The sequence below is a fragment of the Phaethon lepturus genome, unplaced genomic scaffold, assembly GCF_000687285.1.
Source record: "Phaethon lepturus isolate BGI_N335 unplaced genomic scaffold, ASM68728v1 scaffold111, whole genome shotgun sequence".
In the NCBI taxonomy this organism is placed as follows: domain Eukaryota; kingdom Metazoa; phylum Chordata; class Aves; order Phaethontiformes; family Phaethontidae; genus Phaethon; species Phaethon lepturus.
Window position 1 is genome coordinate 93660 of NW_010516713.1, and position 13530 is coordinate 107189.

Below are 13530 nucleotides of genomic sequence, written 5' to 3' on the forward strand. Positions count from 1 at the left end.
TTCCCCACCCCTAAAATAACCCTGGGGTTTTGTTTTGCCTTACATGTTCTTAATTTTTGGCTCAAAATGGCTTAATTTTCAGCTCTCATGCCTAGTGAAAACATTCCTCCCAGGCTCCCCAGTAGCATTATCAGTCAGGTAATTAAGCCACAATATTATTTGATCTCTTTAAGCATCTTCAAGTTTTATAAATGAGGTTTTGTATTACTTTTGGTTGCTGACATCAGTAAATGTTTCAAAACACATTAGCCATCACTCAAAACAAAAGCGATGAACTTTGCCCGTTTCACCCACAGACCTTCAAATAAAGCCAGAGCCAGGCAAAAAAGCAGGGCGTAACCACAGCCTGTTACCTTAGGCAACACAGTTGACTGAGCCATGTTCATCACCCGCTCTGCAAATCTGTTCCTTAGGTAACTTCTGAGGGATCTTCCCAGGTCTCATCTCCTGCAACCCCATGGCTCTCCTGGTCCCTGTGGTATCCACGCTGCAGGAGCCATTTCCTCCATCGCTATCACCTTGTGGGCTGTGCAGTCTTGCCCTTGTTGGGCATCTCAGCAAAACAAACCAAACCTCTTGAGATTTTTAGATACCAGATGTTGGGAGCATCCATTCACCCAGAAGACGTCTTCATCTGCTGAACTGGCTGAGGCTGAGCTCTGCACATGGCCCCTTACTCCAGTGCATTTATTCCCACCTGTCACTAAGGAACAATGGCTTTTTCTGAGGTTACCAGTTCTGAAAGTATTCACAAATACTCATAAATTTTAGTAGCAGAGGCCAAGGCGTTTACTAGCTCTGTAACTCCCCTCCTCGGCAAGACATCAATGATTTAGAATTAAAGTTCTAATCATAAGTACTGACATAAGTCATTAACAAGCAGCTGCTTTAGTAAATGCTTAATTATTACAGGTCCTTACAGAGCTCAGTAGAGTGGTAAGTTTCTTCTATTTACCCACCTTCTACCAGTGTGTTCATAAACATCTATAAAGCAAAATGTTCGAGTTTGCAGCTAGCTCATGATAAGCCATCAATGAGTGAAAGCCAAACATAAAACATAAATATTTTATCACAATAAAAGTGCTACTGTAGTTTGATAGGCAGGAGGGAAGTTCAACAGCTTTTTTTTAACCTCTCATAAATAGTTTCTCAGAAATAGGCTTGGAAAGTTTAAATCAATGGAAAATTCAGATCAAGTTCAGTAAATAATTGTTAGCAAAAGTATGGGAAGAATTGAAAGATTCAAAGGGGTTTCTTTCAACATCTTAAATAACTTTTTCCAGAGCCAAGATACATCAGTCCAGGGCACAATGCAAACCACGACTGAGCTGAAATTATTGTTTCCATTTCCTTTCTTCCCAAAAAAGCAAGAGTGAAAACATTTCAGGACAGCAAGAAATCATTTTCTCTCTTATTACAGAAACCCAAGTTCCTGGTAGCTTACAGACACTTTCAACCTGACAGTGATGCCAAGTACTAGCTACGGAAAACATCTGACGTGAAAAGCAGCAAAAGGTCTTGAGCTACATGGGCAGAGGGTTGCACGGGCAGAACGGGGCCACAAGAGCAGCGTCAGCTCTTGGGGGTTCTCCTCTCATCACATGGCCAATCCCACCACTTCAATGCACTGGCCAATGCTTAAGCAGTGGGATCAGTCGAGGATGGTTTCCTATACGGTTACGTGAAGACAACATTCTCCTTGGGTGGCTCTGCTGTGACTGCTCTTAGACCCTCACTGCAGGCAGAATTAAAATTAGTTTGCAAAGTCAACCATAAATTAACATTTTTTCTATCTCAAATACATGTAGATGTCCGAGAGCATCTCCCCGTTACACTAGGCAGGTCTTGCTCACCTTCTGCAAATGGGGAAGCAACAACACTACCTACAAGGGGCTAAAACCCACCAGCAGCTTTCCCTGAAGAACAACAACAAACTTGTAAGTGCTCCAAAAAACAGCCTGGAGCTAATGTTCAGCCAGCAGCTCCATCCACCAGCCACTGCCTCTCCTAGGAGTGACGTTAAGGCAGCTAAGCCAAGCTCCAGGTTTTGTCGTCTTCAAACAGCTCAATATAAACCCTGACCTGTAGCTTCCAAGGGAGGCTAAGAAAGGTTAAACGTACCCCATTAAATGCTGCAAGGGTGCAGAGTGCTGGGTTTTCCACCTCCTGCTCTGGTTTTGGGAAGTATCTGTCAACCCCTCTTGCCAGCTATGGACACTCCCTCCTGCCTCCAAACCCACTCTGCAAAGTACATACGATTTCTGCAGGATATAAGATACTATAGTGCAAATGGGATTGACACTGATGGCTTGTGCTAGGAGCTGTCACACAAAGCAAAAGCAGGAGGACAAGAGAAAGGAGCATTAAGACTTTGCTTGCTCGGTTGTATATTTTGGAATAACTTGCATCTACCCTGCCACGGGCTACGCTTTGGCCTCAGTATGAGGCTGGATGCACTCAGAGGTCATGAAAAGCTGAGAAATACAAGTCCATTTCCAGTACAGTCATCCTTTCGTTGGGTTAAAAATTTGAAGTGAATCAGAAACCAAAGACACTTATAAAAATGCTGTGATGTGAATTTCCATATCTCTGCAAAGTTCCTACTAAAGGCAAGTAGAAGGTAAGTAGCTCTTGTTTTTTTTTTTTATGTCACCCATTTAAAATTTTGGTATCCAAATGGATACACAACTACCTCAAGTTTTGCAAGAAAAAGAGAGGGGAAAAAAAGCCCGTATCAGCTCTTCTAGAGAAACAGATGACACAGAGGAAAACCAGGATCCCCCTTCCTTGTTTCCAGCCACAAAGTCCTTCTCTTCCCTCATTCTTCACAGACAAAACCCCAGCTCTTTTGTATCTTTAATAACTCTCAACTGAACCACCAGAAGTTGCTCCTACTGACACCAAAGACCTGTGCAGCTCATCGGGTTGAAACTGGCTGGGTGGGACCAGCCTCTTACTGACTGGGATGTCTCCAGTTTGGTGCAGTTTCCATCCCCATCCAGCCACCATGTCCTGCCCCGCTGCTGCTCACTCACACACAACCACACCACCCCAACAGCTCGTTCCTGCAGCCGCCTCGCCAAAACGTGCTATTCAGAAGATAAACAACAATGGAGGTGTTCCTTTGGCATCTGCAGGTCAGCTGTTTGCTCCCCCCTCCCCTTTTTTATGTTTTTTTTGGATGTCAAATACAGGAGCAGATGCTCCAGGCTGATGGGAGCTGGCTGGGAGAGCCTTTCTGGCTGGAGGGAAGACAAGAGTGAGGCAGGACAAAGCTGATAACTATGGCCCCTCTCTATTAAGGATGAGCCTTTAATCCTTTTATTCACCCTCCTGCCACCTACAGCTTTTTCTGGCTGCTTCTAAAAAAGACCTTTTTTTTTTTTAATAATAATCAGCTCATTTTAGGCAGTGGCACTTAGTCAGCCTAAAGCCCACCCAAGGACACTTTCACTGCAATTTTAAAAGAAAAGGGCAAAGCCACAAGCATCATTAGTGCCATAATTTTGCTTCTTACATACAAATGAGAAAACAAAAAGCCCATCATAACATAGAAATGAAAACAGGAATAAGATGGGGCTAAAGGAAGGCGCTTGCTGCATCCACCTTCATCTTCGACAAAAAAAACCCCGCCACCCTACATTCTGGAGGAGGCTGCAGCATGAAAAAGCCAAGTTTCTCCTCTTCCAATTCTCAACATTGAAATTACTACTTTTCTTGGCCTATTACCCTGTTTTAAGCTGAAGGGGGACAGTTTGTACGAGTCCCTCTTTGGATCAAATCAGTTCAAGAGCAGCAAAGCATTTTCTATACCCTACACTAACGCAAGGTCTGGACTAACTCTTCCTGCAGTAACACCGGAGCCAAGGGTTTCAGTGGGAACTGGATGGGACCAGAGTGAAACACACCATTACCCACAAAACACATAAGAAACTGCCAAGAGATTAGAAGAACATTAGAAATAGCCAACAACTCACAGAATACTGAGCCACCACGATGTCGTCACCAAACCATCTGCACCAAAATACTGCTAGAATAAATCCTACATTTCACATCCAGTCAGATGACATATTTTTACACCAATACCATTAGTTAGTAAAAAGCATGACAACTTCAAAATAAGAAGGCAAATCATCTATTATATATGTACATGTTTTAATTAATTTTAAAAATGGTCTACATTTAAGGATAGATTTCAAGGGTTCCCTTGTATTTTTTTCTGTTACATTAGATTATACCTGAATAATCTGCATAGTAACTTTAACATTTCCGTTTTCTTCCTTTTTTTTTGTTTCACTGTGAAAATATCAGTTGCAGGTAGCAATGTTAACATCTCAACGACAATCACAATACGTGCAGGATGTCCAGCCAGAAGCATTTCTCAGTTGACTTGCAGTAGCATGGCACTTTATAATTTGTATATCAATACTCTTTTATTATTATTGTTTAAACTTTAATTCAGATGTGGCTCAAGAAGCAAAAACAAACTTTCTTTACTCAGCCTCAAGAGTGGGGTCAGCTCCTCAGCTGGCTACAATCTGCACCACTGGAGTTAGTCCAGTTTATACCAGCTTGAGGTTCTCGGCTCCCCTCCGAAACACACCTGTATTGCCTTCATGGTTTCCTTAACATGAGTGCAAGCTTCAGGAATGTGGTTTAAGTCCCTTAGTTAAACGATCTTAATGATGTCTGTGCAACAGGTGTGTCCCCCAGCCCCGCTCCCTGCATAGACTTGAACACAGAGGGCTGAACGCTGCCAAGAATGGCACACCGAGGAGGTAAGAGTACCTTAGAGGGAGGAGGAAAAAAGGAAGAATAAAAAAAAAAAAGCTGATTTTGCCCCTAATATTAAATTTTGACATGTGAAGCATTTCTGTTTCCAGATGATCAGCCCAGGTTCTTAAGAAGGTATTCATATCACCTACTGCCACAGACAGACCCCTAAAGTCAGATGCTCCGAGTCCTCTTACAGAGACAGCTGTATTAAAGCCTAACCTTAACGTGTGTGCCTCCATGTGCATCCACGATCAGGTGTTGTGAATACCATCTCTTGCCTCCCATAACCTTACCTCACCCTTAGAAAAAAAAGTGCTTTTGCTTTTTCTACCTGATAGGTATTTGGGCTGCTCGATCCTGTCCCCTATCCCATATGTTTGTACTGAGATCTGTCCCGAGGAATTTGCACTTGGTTGGCTGTCAGCTTGTGGTGGATATGATAAACACAGAGGGTTATCACGATAACCAACCCCAGTATCAGGCCCAAAATTAGAGGCAGGGTTTCTTCTAACTGCTCCCTCTGGTCCACTGGGCACTTGTGTTCTGCAGGGAAAAAAAAGAAAAGGGAGAAAGAGAGAAATGAGTGAGACATTGAAAATCCGAACTCTTGCTGCAGTAGCAAACCAACTTCCCCGGAGTCACGGCTCTGCCCCGGGGGTCCCTGTGCAGCAAAAATAGCCACAGCCACAAGGAGAGACAGCAACTGTCATCGGCGTCCCAGAGAAAATCAATTGCTTTGGAGGAAAGTGAAATCACAGTCACAACACAGGGTCTGGAGGGAGAAGCAACATCTACCAAACCAGCCAACGTGGTGGGAGAAAACACCTTCATGCCCATAAGCTCCCCTTCAGGCTTCTGGCACACCAACAGCCTTGTTGGGAATGGGACAAGCCAAAGTACAAGTTTCCTGAGCATGGCTGAGCACCCGTTTTGTTTATTTAGTCACAGAGTCTATAAATATGAGAATGCAAGACCTCAACATCAGGAAGTCTGCATCACACTTACCCTGCTCATCGTTAAAAGATTTTTCCCCCCCTCTATCTGCAAGTTGACACAGATCTAACAGCATCTCTCTCTGTTCTCTCTCAGCTCCCCACAGGGAGTTTACCAGCACTGGCAGAGCACACGTGTGTTTGATCGAACAGCATCCTGGCACTCCACATTTTTTGTCAAATATGGCAAAGGATGAGCAGAAGCAACATGAGCCTCTCCGGTGTCTTTCTCTCTGGCCTACAAGTCTCTTATCATAGTCTAATAAACCATTAGAAAATTAACAACCACCACACAATGGGAAAACACTTTTCTATCCAGCTTGCAAAGGCACAGTCACCAAGATTAGGAAACACATTATGCTGGTAATACCGGCTCAGCTCCCTTACACTTCCAGAGTCTACTGCAGGCCTGAATGACAGGATCACAATTTACTTCCCACCCCCCGACAGGACTGTTGCTTATCCGTGCTGATGGACAGGCAGAGCTGATGCTGCCGAGATGGGGCTGTCAGACCAAGAAGAAGAAATATGCCAACTCTGGAAAAAAAAAGGTTATGGGGTACAGGAAGGACAGTGCTCTGGCCCCTGGATCATCATCTTCACTACTAGAATTGTGCTGAAAACAATGAAAAACAACAACCACAAAAAAAAAGGCTGCATGTTAGATGAGCAGATACAAAGGACACCGCTAATTCTTCCCATCGCTGAAGACTGTCCAGATGGGTTCCCCAGGCAGCTTGACTGCAAGACGCAGAGATCTGTAATAACCACAAATGGCAAACGCTCTGCAAATCTAATGGCATGTGGCAAAGAGCCAGAAAAACCCAGAGACCCCCCAGGCCGAGGCAGGAGGTGACAGCAGGGTCATATCTCCAGCAGTGTCAGCACCTCTGGGAGCTCCGTCGGGTCCCGGCGCAGAGCCATCCTCCCAGAACCAGGCTCAGCAGCAATGCCATCAGGAAACATTTCAAGCTGTAAATGAAGTGAAACAAAAGAGAAAAAGTGAAACGTAGTCTTACAAACATGTCCTTTTCGGTTGCAGTTGCTCACTGTTTCACCAGAGGAGCGATTAATCACCAGGACTGTGTTACAGGCAATTCAGCAATTGCTGCAATGCAGGGGTTTTGTTTGTTTGTATTAAGGAGAAAGGGGTAAAAAAAACCCCACCTTAATTATTATTTAGCTCCCAAAATCGGGTTTCTAGAGCTTTATGAAATTCTTCCTGGTTTAGGATGCTAAGGCCTGACCAGACTCTCAGTGCCAAGGCAGAGACACAGCGGCAGGTTGGCATCCCCGGACCTGACTGCAGGAAAAAGCCACGCATGGGGTAGTGCCAGCGGTGCTCTGACCCCCCGGCCCACTGCCCACGGGCCGGCACAAAGCAGCACCCCTCCTACAGGAAGGATCCGTGCTGAAGGAGCTCACCATGCGGCCGCAGACAGCCCGACGGGACCGGGCGTGCTGATGTGCCAAATAGCATTTTAGTCCAGCCGCTGCAATCTCTTCCTGCGGGCACAAATTTTTACCTTGAAAGTCATTCAGCTTAAACCCTACAGAAAATGTAAACAAGTCTGCTGTAAACCCAGCGGAAGGCGTTCACCCCAAACGTGGCAGGTTTGCCCGCGCACCTTTCCTTACACAAGAATGTTGCCGTGTTTGTAGGGAATGGGGTGAAGGCAGAGCAGTCTGCAGCCAGCAAGGGTGGCAAAGCTAAAAGTCCCAGTGCTGTGATGCAGAGGACTGACCCAACTCTAAAGCACTCGTTTGCAATATTTGAATTCCCAGCTTTTGCCAAAGCAAACTGGCTGCAGAACACAAAATGTGCCAGAGGACATGGCCAAAGCTCTCTGGTGTCCACAAGGATTGAAGTGTCAAGAGTCACAACTCAAAAAGGTGTCAATTCTTACAAGCAGCCAAGGAAGGTAGTTCTTTATCCTGACAATTTTGAAGAGGATAAAAAAAATAAGCAAAGCAAAGCTTGCAGTCTGCAGCAGCACACCTACAAACCCTGCTGCTCTCCCCGGCTGGACCCTGCCACACTTCCCTGGGCAGAAAGCACTCTGCCTCTGCAGCAAAGGCACCCTTGCACAGCAGCCCCTCCGGCCTTAGCAACGCCTTCTTCCCAGACACATCCATTTTCTCCTGTTGGAGCAGATCGCCAAAGTCTGGGAATGGGGCTGTGGGGAACCCAGCATGGAGGCACAGGCCAGTCCTAAGCACAAACACATCTGCAGCAGAACTAAGGCTCTCCAGATGCTGACTGCTAGGAGGCTGAAATTTTGTATTTTCACATTATACTAATGTTAAAAATTAATTAAAAATATAATGATAAAATACATAATTTTACACAAATAAAAATATTTTCACATTTATAACAACGTACGTTAACATTTATACAGCATTTTTCACCCCCAGTTCAAAGCACTGCATAGGTATTGAGGTCCACAACACCATGAGGAGGTAGGTAACAGGTATCATTCCTGGTCTACCGGCAAAGGAAAATGCAAAGGGGGAGCGGGAGGGGAGAAGCGTTTGCATCAAGTCCACAACAGACACAAATTCAGACACTCAACCCCATCAAGCACAGTGCAGGCAGGTGGGCTGGTTGATGCACAGCAAATGAAACACTATCACACTGGGAACTGCTATGTATTTCAAATCAATGCCTTCTGCAGGAGAACAGCCCTTTCCATCAAATTTTCCTGAGTATTTTGTTTCGGGTCACAGGAATCTCAGCGTTTGCCCAAATTGCTGGGTTTTACCCTCAGTCCAGGAAAGCATAAAGGTCCCTGGCAAATTTTAACTATGTGAAAAGCTCAAGTGATGCCGGGAGTTTTCCTGCATCCCGCACACAGTGGGGTGACCCCTCTGCCAGAGAGGTGCCACCCCGCAGCCCCAGTCCTGGCCTCGTCAAACAAAGACTGTGGGTGGATATAAAGGAGGCATTTAGGTACGTTCCCCATTGTTCTTTTGTGCCGTGCTTCCTCCGACTCCGCGCAGCACCCAAGCGCACGTATCGCCACGGTTTCTATGGTGAGTGCTCGTCCAATTTCAGTACTAGGCTACGAAACCACCCAACAGGCCCATTTTCTTGTTTCAGCATCTTTCTGCAGACCAAATAGCAGCAAGGCAAAAAAACCAAAACAAAACAAAACCCCCACCCACTTGTTTCCTACAGTCACGACCGTAAGCCTGAGGACCAGTTGGCAGGGACTGTTGGAAAGGATGGAAAGGATAGAAAACCAGCACAGTTGTCTGGCACAACAGGATGGATCTTTGAGATTTTGAGATGAGTGTTTGTAAGTTAGCCTAAAAAAAGAAAAAAAGAAAAAAAAAAGCCCGCATACCTTGCGAAGAGGAGCTACTTGGTGCTAAAGACCCTTAAGAAAATACGGCCCTTGCTTGGGGCTGCTTAGAGGGTGATGAGACCTCCCAGGATCCTGGTCCCTAATTCTCGGGTTTTGTATCCCTTTGTACTAGTATTCTGCATTATTTTGATTAAAAAAAAAAAAAAAGACATTACAATTTCTTTGGGGGTCTTTCTCCAATTTAAATGTTCTCCTCTCCCCTTCTTGATCCAGCTCTTTTTACCAATCTTTTAAGCTGAAAAACATACACACGCTTTCCTTATTAAAAAAAATTAAATTTCCCAAGCTCAGAATGAAAAAAATATTCTGCTGCTTCTGTACTGAAAAAGGTAAATATATATTTATTTATCGATACATATGTACACGTAGGTAATTGTGAGGGTTGGAAGCAGTATCTTAAAAAAAAAAGAAAAAATATATTCTAGCACATGAGTTTAAGCATTCAGAAAATAAAAGCAGCCCGATCACCCCCTACAAGCTTTTTAATCTATTCCAGACAGGACAGCATTAGGACAAATGACAAAATCTTTCCCTCCATTTCTTTGTGGTAAAAGGGCCCCGACCCTCCCACATCTCGGCAATTCTTCTGCTCTAGCAGGTCTCTTTCACTATTCTAAAATATTTTAAAATGTTCTGTGGCTTGTTCATAATTAATACGAATTTTACCTAATGGGAAATTAATGAACCAAAAAGGAGAAGGCTAATTACTGTAATTTAAGATTGGCAGTGATTCTCAGACCCCACAAAGGATCATGTTTTGCCATGCATGTGCCGAGGACATGCTGGTCTGCAGGGCTGGTGGGGACATGCCGCTGGGAGAAGTGGCAGAGCCCCATGTGAAACTTCCCTGACAAATACCTCACGGGCATTTATGACCATCCTCTCCAGGTGCTCTTTGCTAGTTTACTTCCAATGGAATTCAACAAAAAGACATCTCATTGAATAATGACAGCAGCAACAAAAAAACCCAGAAAGCTTGACAAAGAAAGAAATGATGCTTTCCTCAGAAGAAAAAACTCCCCACGTACGTTTAAAGATTGCTAAACCTACCAGGGTCTCCTCACGTCCTGGAGAAAAAAAAAAAAACCTGAACTACAACAACAAAGGAAAAAACCCAACACCAACCAACCAAATTTACTACCTGATATGAAAGAGCATATAATGAAAAGGTAAGTATTTCCCTTTGGCAACGAACCCCGAGTTTGGTTCTTTTAACTGCGAGCTCTTGGACTTGACAAGTTTGGTATCCAGAGACAGAGCAGCTAAAACCGAGTCCAGACTAGCATGGTTTAAATACGCTTTTCTCAGCCTCCACGGTCTGCCCAGCCAAACCCCGAGTGCAGGAAGCTTAGATCCACAGGAGGAGAGAGAGGATGAAGAAAAGTGCCAACAAAAAAATGACAGGAAACTATTACATTCTGCCTTTTTCTCCCTGTAACCTATGCAAAACATCATATTGCTTGGGGGGGGGGGCAAGATTTATTTGTGCCCACGGATAAAACCTATTCCATACTACACTGGCCTTGCCATGAGTAATTCAGCCACGCAGAGCTCTGCCAGAGTCAGCATACATAATAGCATATATTTACTACATCAGTTAGAGGAATGTGAGTCATGAGCGTAAGCGCTTGGCTCTGAAGTCAGTGCTGGTTTTTTATTGTGTTCTAAAATATTTCCCACACACAAAATAAAGCCTGACATTTTTAATGCTAGACTTGAAAATAACACCATCATTTTCTAGCTCATTATTAAAAGATTTGGCTATTACAAATTTTATTTGCATCTTGTTATAATAATGGAGTTAAGTAATTTGCTAAGATGGCACCATGAAACAGGGACGAGTCTCAAAGCCCTAATTCAGGTGAGCATATTTACGCTCCCTCACCCAACCGGATGGGAAAGGCAGGGGGAAGTCAGGGAGGATGAGCACCACGGGTTCCTCACGATACAGGCAGGCAAAATCTGCAGGAATCCTGCCTCACGGCAGCATTGCTGCCAACTACAGTACAGTACAGTACCCTTTGATATGAACAGCACGCATTAACTCCCATTTTCTTTTATCCACAATTAATGTTAAAAGACACCCAGGAAGAGGAACAGTGTCCCGTGTTTGGTGCACAAGGCGCCTCACTGAAGTCCCCATTACGCTTCCTTCACTCTTGCAATGAGCGTTAATCAAACTGAAGCCGGCAACATGCAAGTATTTCCTCCCACTGCAGCCCCAAGATTTCCTCAGTGCGCAGCGGCCCTAAAAAGCTCCTGGAGCTGTACTGAAGCACCTTCCATGCTGCAGAGGAGACACCTAAGCCTTGCAGGGCTCCCCAGGGAGCAGGCAGTTCTGGGGCTTGCTGGCAATCCAGACAGATGAGTCCTTACAGAACTCATGTTGCCAACGTACATGCAACGACAGCCCGTGTTCTGGCCAAATAACAGCTAGACTGAATTTGTGGAAGCTTTTGGGAGACCACACAGGGATGGGATGGGTTGGAGGGACTGCAGGGAGCATTAACAACCCGCTGGAGGGAGGGGAAGGTGCTCCAATAAAGCTGGGACCCAAATTCTTTCAGTACATTGCGACATCCCCAAAGGGCACGGCAGCGTCAGCATCTCAGCGATGCAGGACATGCCTTCGCCCTGCACCTTACCTTCACTGAAGACAAAATCCGCGGTGATGTCAAAGGGCTGGATGCGCACTTCCGACAGCAAGAGCTGCACAGATCTCTGGTGGTCGCTGGAGATGAGGGAGATGGTCTGCTGTGCCTGGCACTCGTAGGACCTCCCAGCTGGGGTGACCAGGGCAGACAGCTGGTGCGAGCTGGCCGTGTGCTTCCCGGCTGGCCAAGGTCAGAAACAGCAAAGATCAGGTCCTGTCTCTGGGGGACTGATGTGACTTTATTAACAAAGCTAATGAATGGAACACAAGGGTATGCAGGTGGTACGCGATGCAGCAGCCACACGCTCCACTACTCTTAAAGCAGCATTTCCTCCTAGGGTGGGACCATGCTTTTGGCATGACACCCCCACATAGCCAAGTCTGTTCCCATGCTGGGGTCTCCTGACTGCGAGCAGGAACAGACGGCTGCAGCGCGGGGTCCTGCCAGCACAAAAAGGAGAGCTGGCTCTGCTGCTGCCAGCTACACTCATGTCACTTTGGACAAAAGTCCAAAAAGTCAGAGGAATGGTTTCCTTTGTTCCGTCCTCAGACTGTGCTCTCCTACTCCCTACATTTGGGAAACAGCAATTCCTGTGGCTGCGCTTGGGCTCCATATTCAGGTGGGAAGGAGCAATGAAGTCTGGGGATCTCACTACAAAGCGTAACACCCTTCCTGAAAATAGAACATGACCGTTTCACTCAAGTATAGATTACAAGCAAATACCTTCCCACTGCACCAAGCTTGTTCTATACATGAATGCCAAATGAGGCTTAGCAAGGTGGAAGGAGGGATGCCTTCCACTTCCCGCTCTTCTGCAGCCCTTTGTTCCCCTCCAGCAGTACAGAAAGGTAATCACTGTTTTGCACTTGCAGAAGGTGACGAGACATGGCCACCACTGTGTTTTGGGCACACAAACAGTAAAACCACCAGTGGGAAAAATAGCTCAGCGTCCAGTGTGTCTTACACCACAAACTCTTAACGCACCATTCACCAGAGTTTGAAAATCTTGCGGAAGAACAACTTGCAAATGACAGTATTTCAATTTTCAATACAAGACAACTAATTTTTGAGCAGAAAGGAGATAAAAACAAACTGAAAGCCAAAAGAAAGGAAACACAGTGGAAAAAAAAGCAGGCTGTTGGCTACAGAGGCATGTAGGGGTATGGATCTTGATGCCTATCTCATCACTGTCTTGGGAAACCGCTGCTTCCCCACTTAATTCAACCATCATCAGACCCGAGGAGATAATTAACTTTAAAAAACATCTCCCGCAGGAAAGAGGACGAGATTTTCCCGACCAGGCAGACCCCTGCCCCGCTGCCCCCCCCCTCGGGCTCCTGGGTCCGCCGGGAGGGCCAGGGGCAGCACAGTAAAGGGGCAGAGGTTGGGCTCTCCCTCCCGCTGCAATTGCGGGGCATCAAAAACAAGATACGCGAATAAAAACGAAATAAATGAATACGCCGTTAAAACTGGCCCCTAGTTCCGGTTTTGTCGGGCGGGTTTGGGGTTTATTTTTTCCTTGTTAAAGAGTATTTAGCCGCGTAGCCCGCGGGGTGTCCATGCCCCCCCGGCTCCCCGCTCGCCAGACCCCAGGGATCTGCTGGAAATCCCGTGCCCCCGGGGCGCTTACGGCCGACGGCGTCCTTGAAGTAGGTGCGCTCGGCGGTGTCGTAGGTGAACTGGATCAGGCTGAGCCTCCAAAAAGTCTCCTGCCCCCGGGAGGTGTTGTGCCCCTCCTGC

At 45.8% G+C, this 13530-nt stretch overlaps 1 protein-coding gene across 1 annotated transcript in view; it reads right to left on the minus strand.

The window, feature by feature from the left end:
- Positions 1 to 5140: 5140 nt before the first annotated feature.
- Positions 5141 to 13530, minus strand: part of LAMP5 (lysosomal-associated membrane protein family, member 5) — a gene marked incomplete at its 5' end in the record, with an annotated part of 8947 nt that continues 557 nt past the window's right edge. Inside the window, 3 exons of the mRNA XM_010296139.1 lie at positions 5141 to 5319; positions 11782 to 11970; positions 13421 to 13526. Coding sequence (XP_010294441.1) covers positions 5141 to 5319; positions 11782 to 11970; positions 13421 to 13526 — 474 coding nt within the window. The remainder of the gene's footprint in view (positions 5320 to 11781; positions 11971 to 13420; positions 13527 to 13530) is intronic.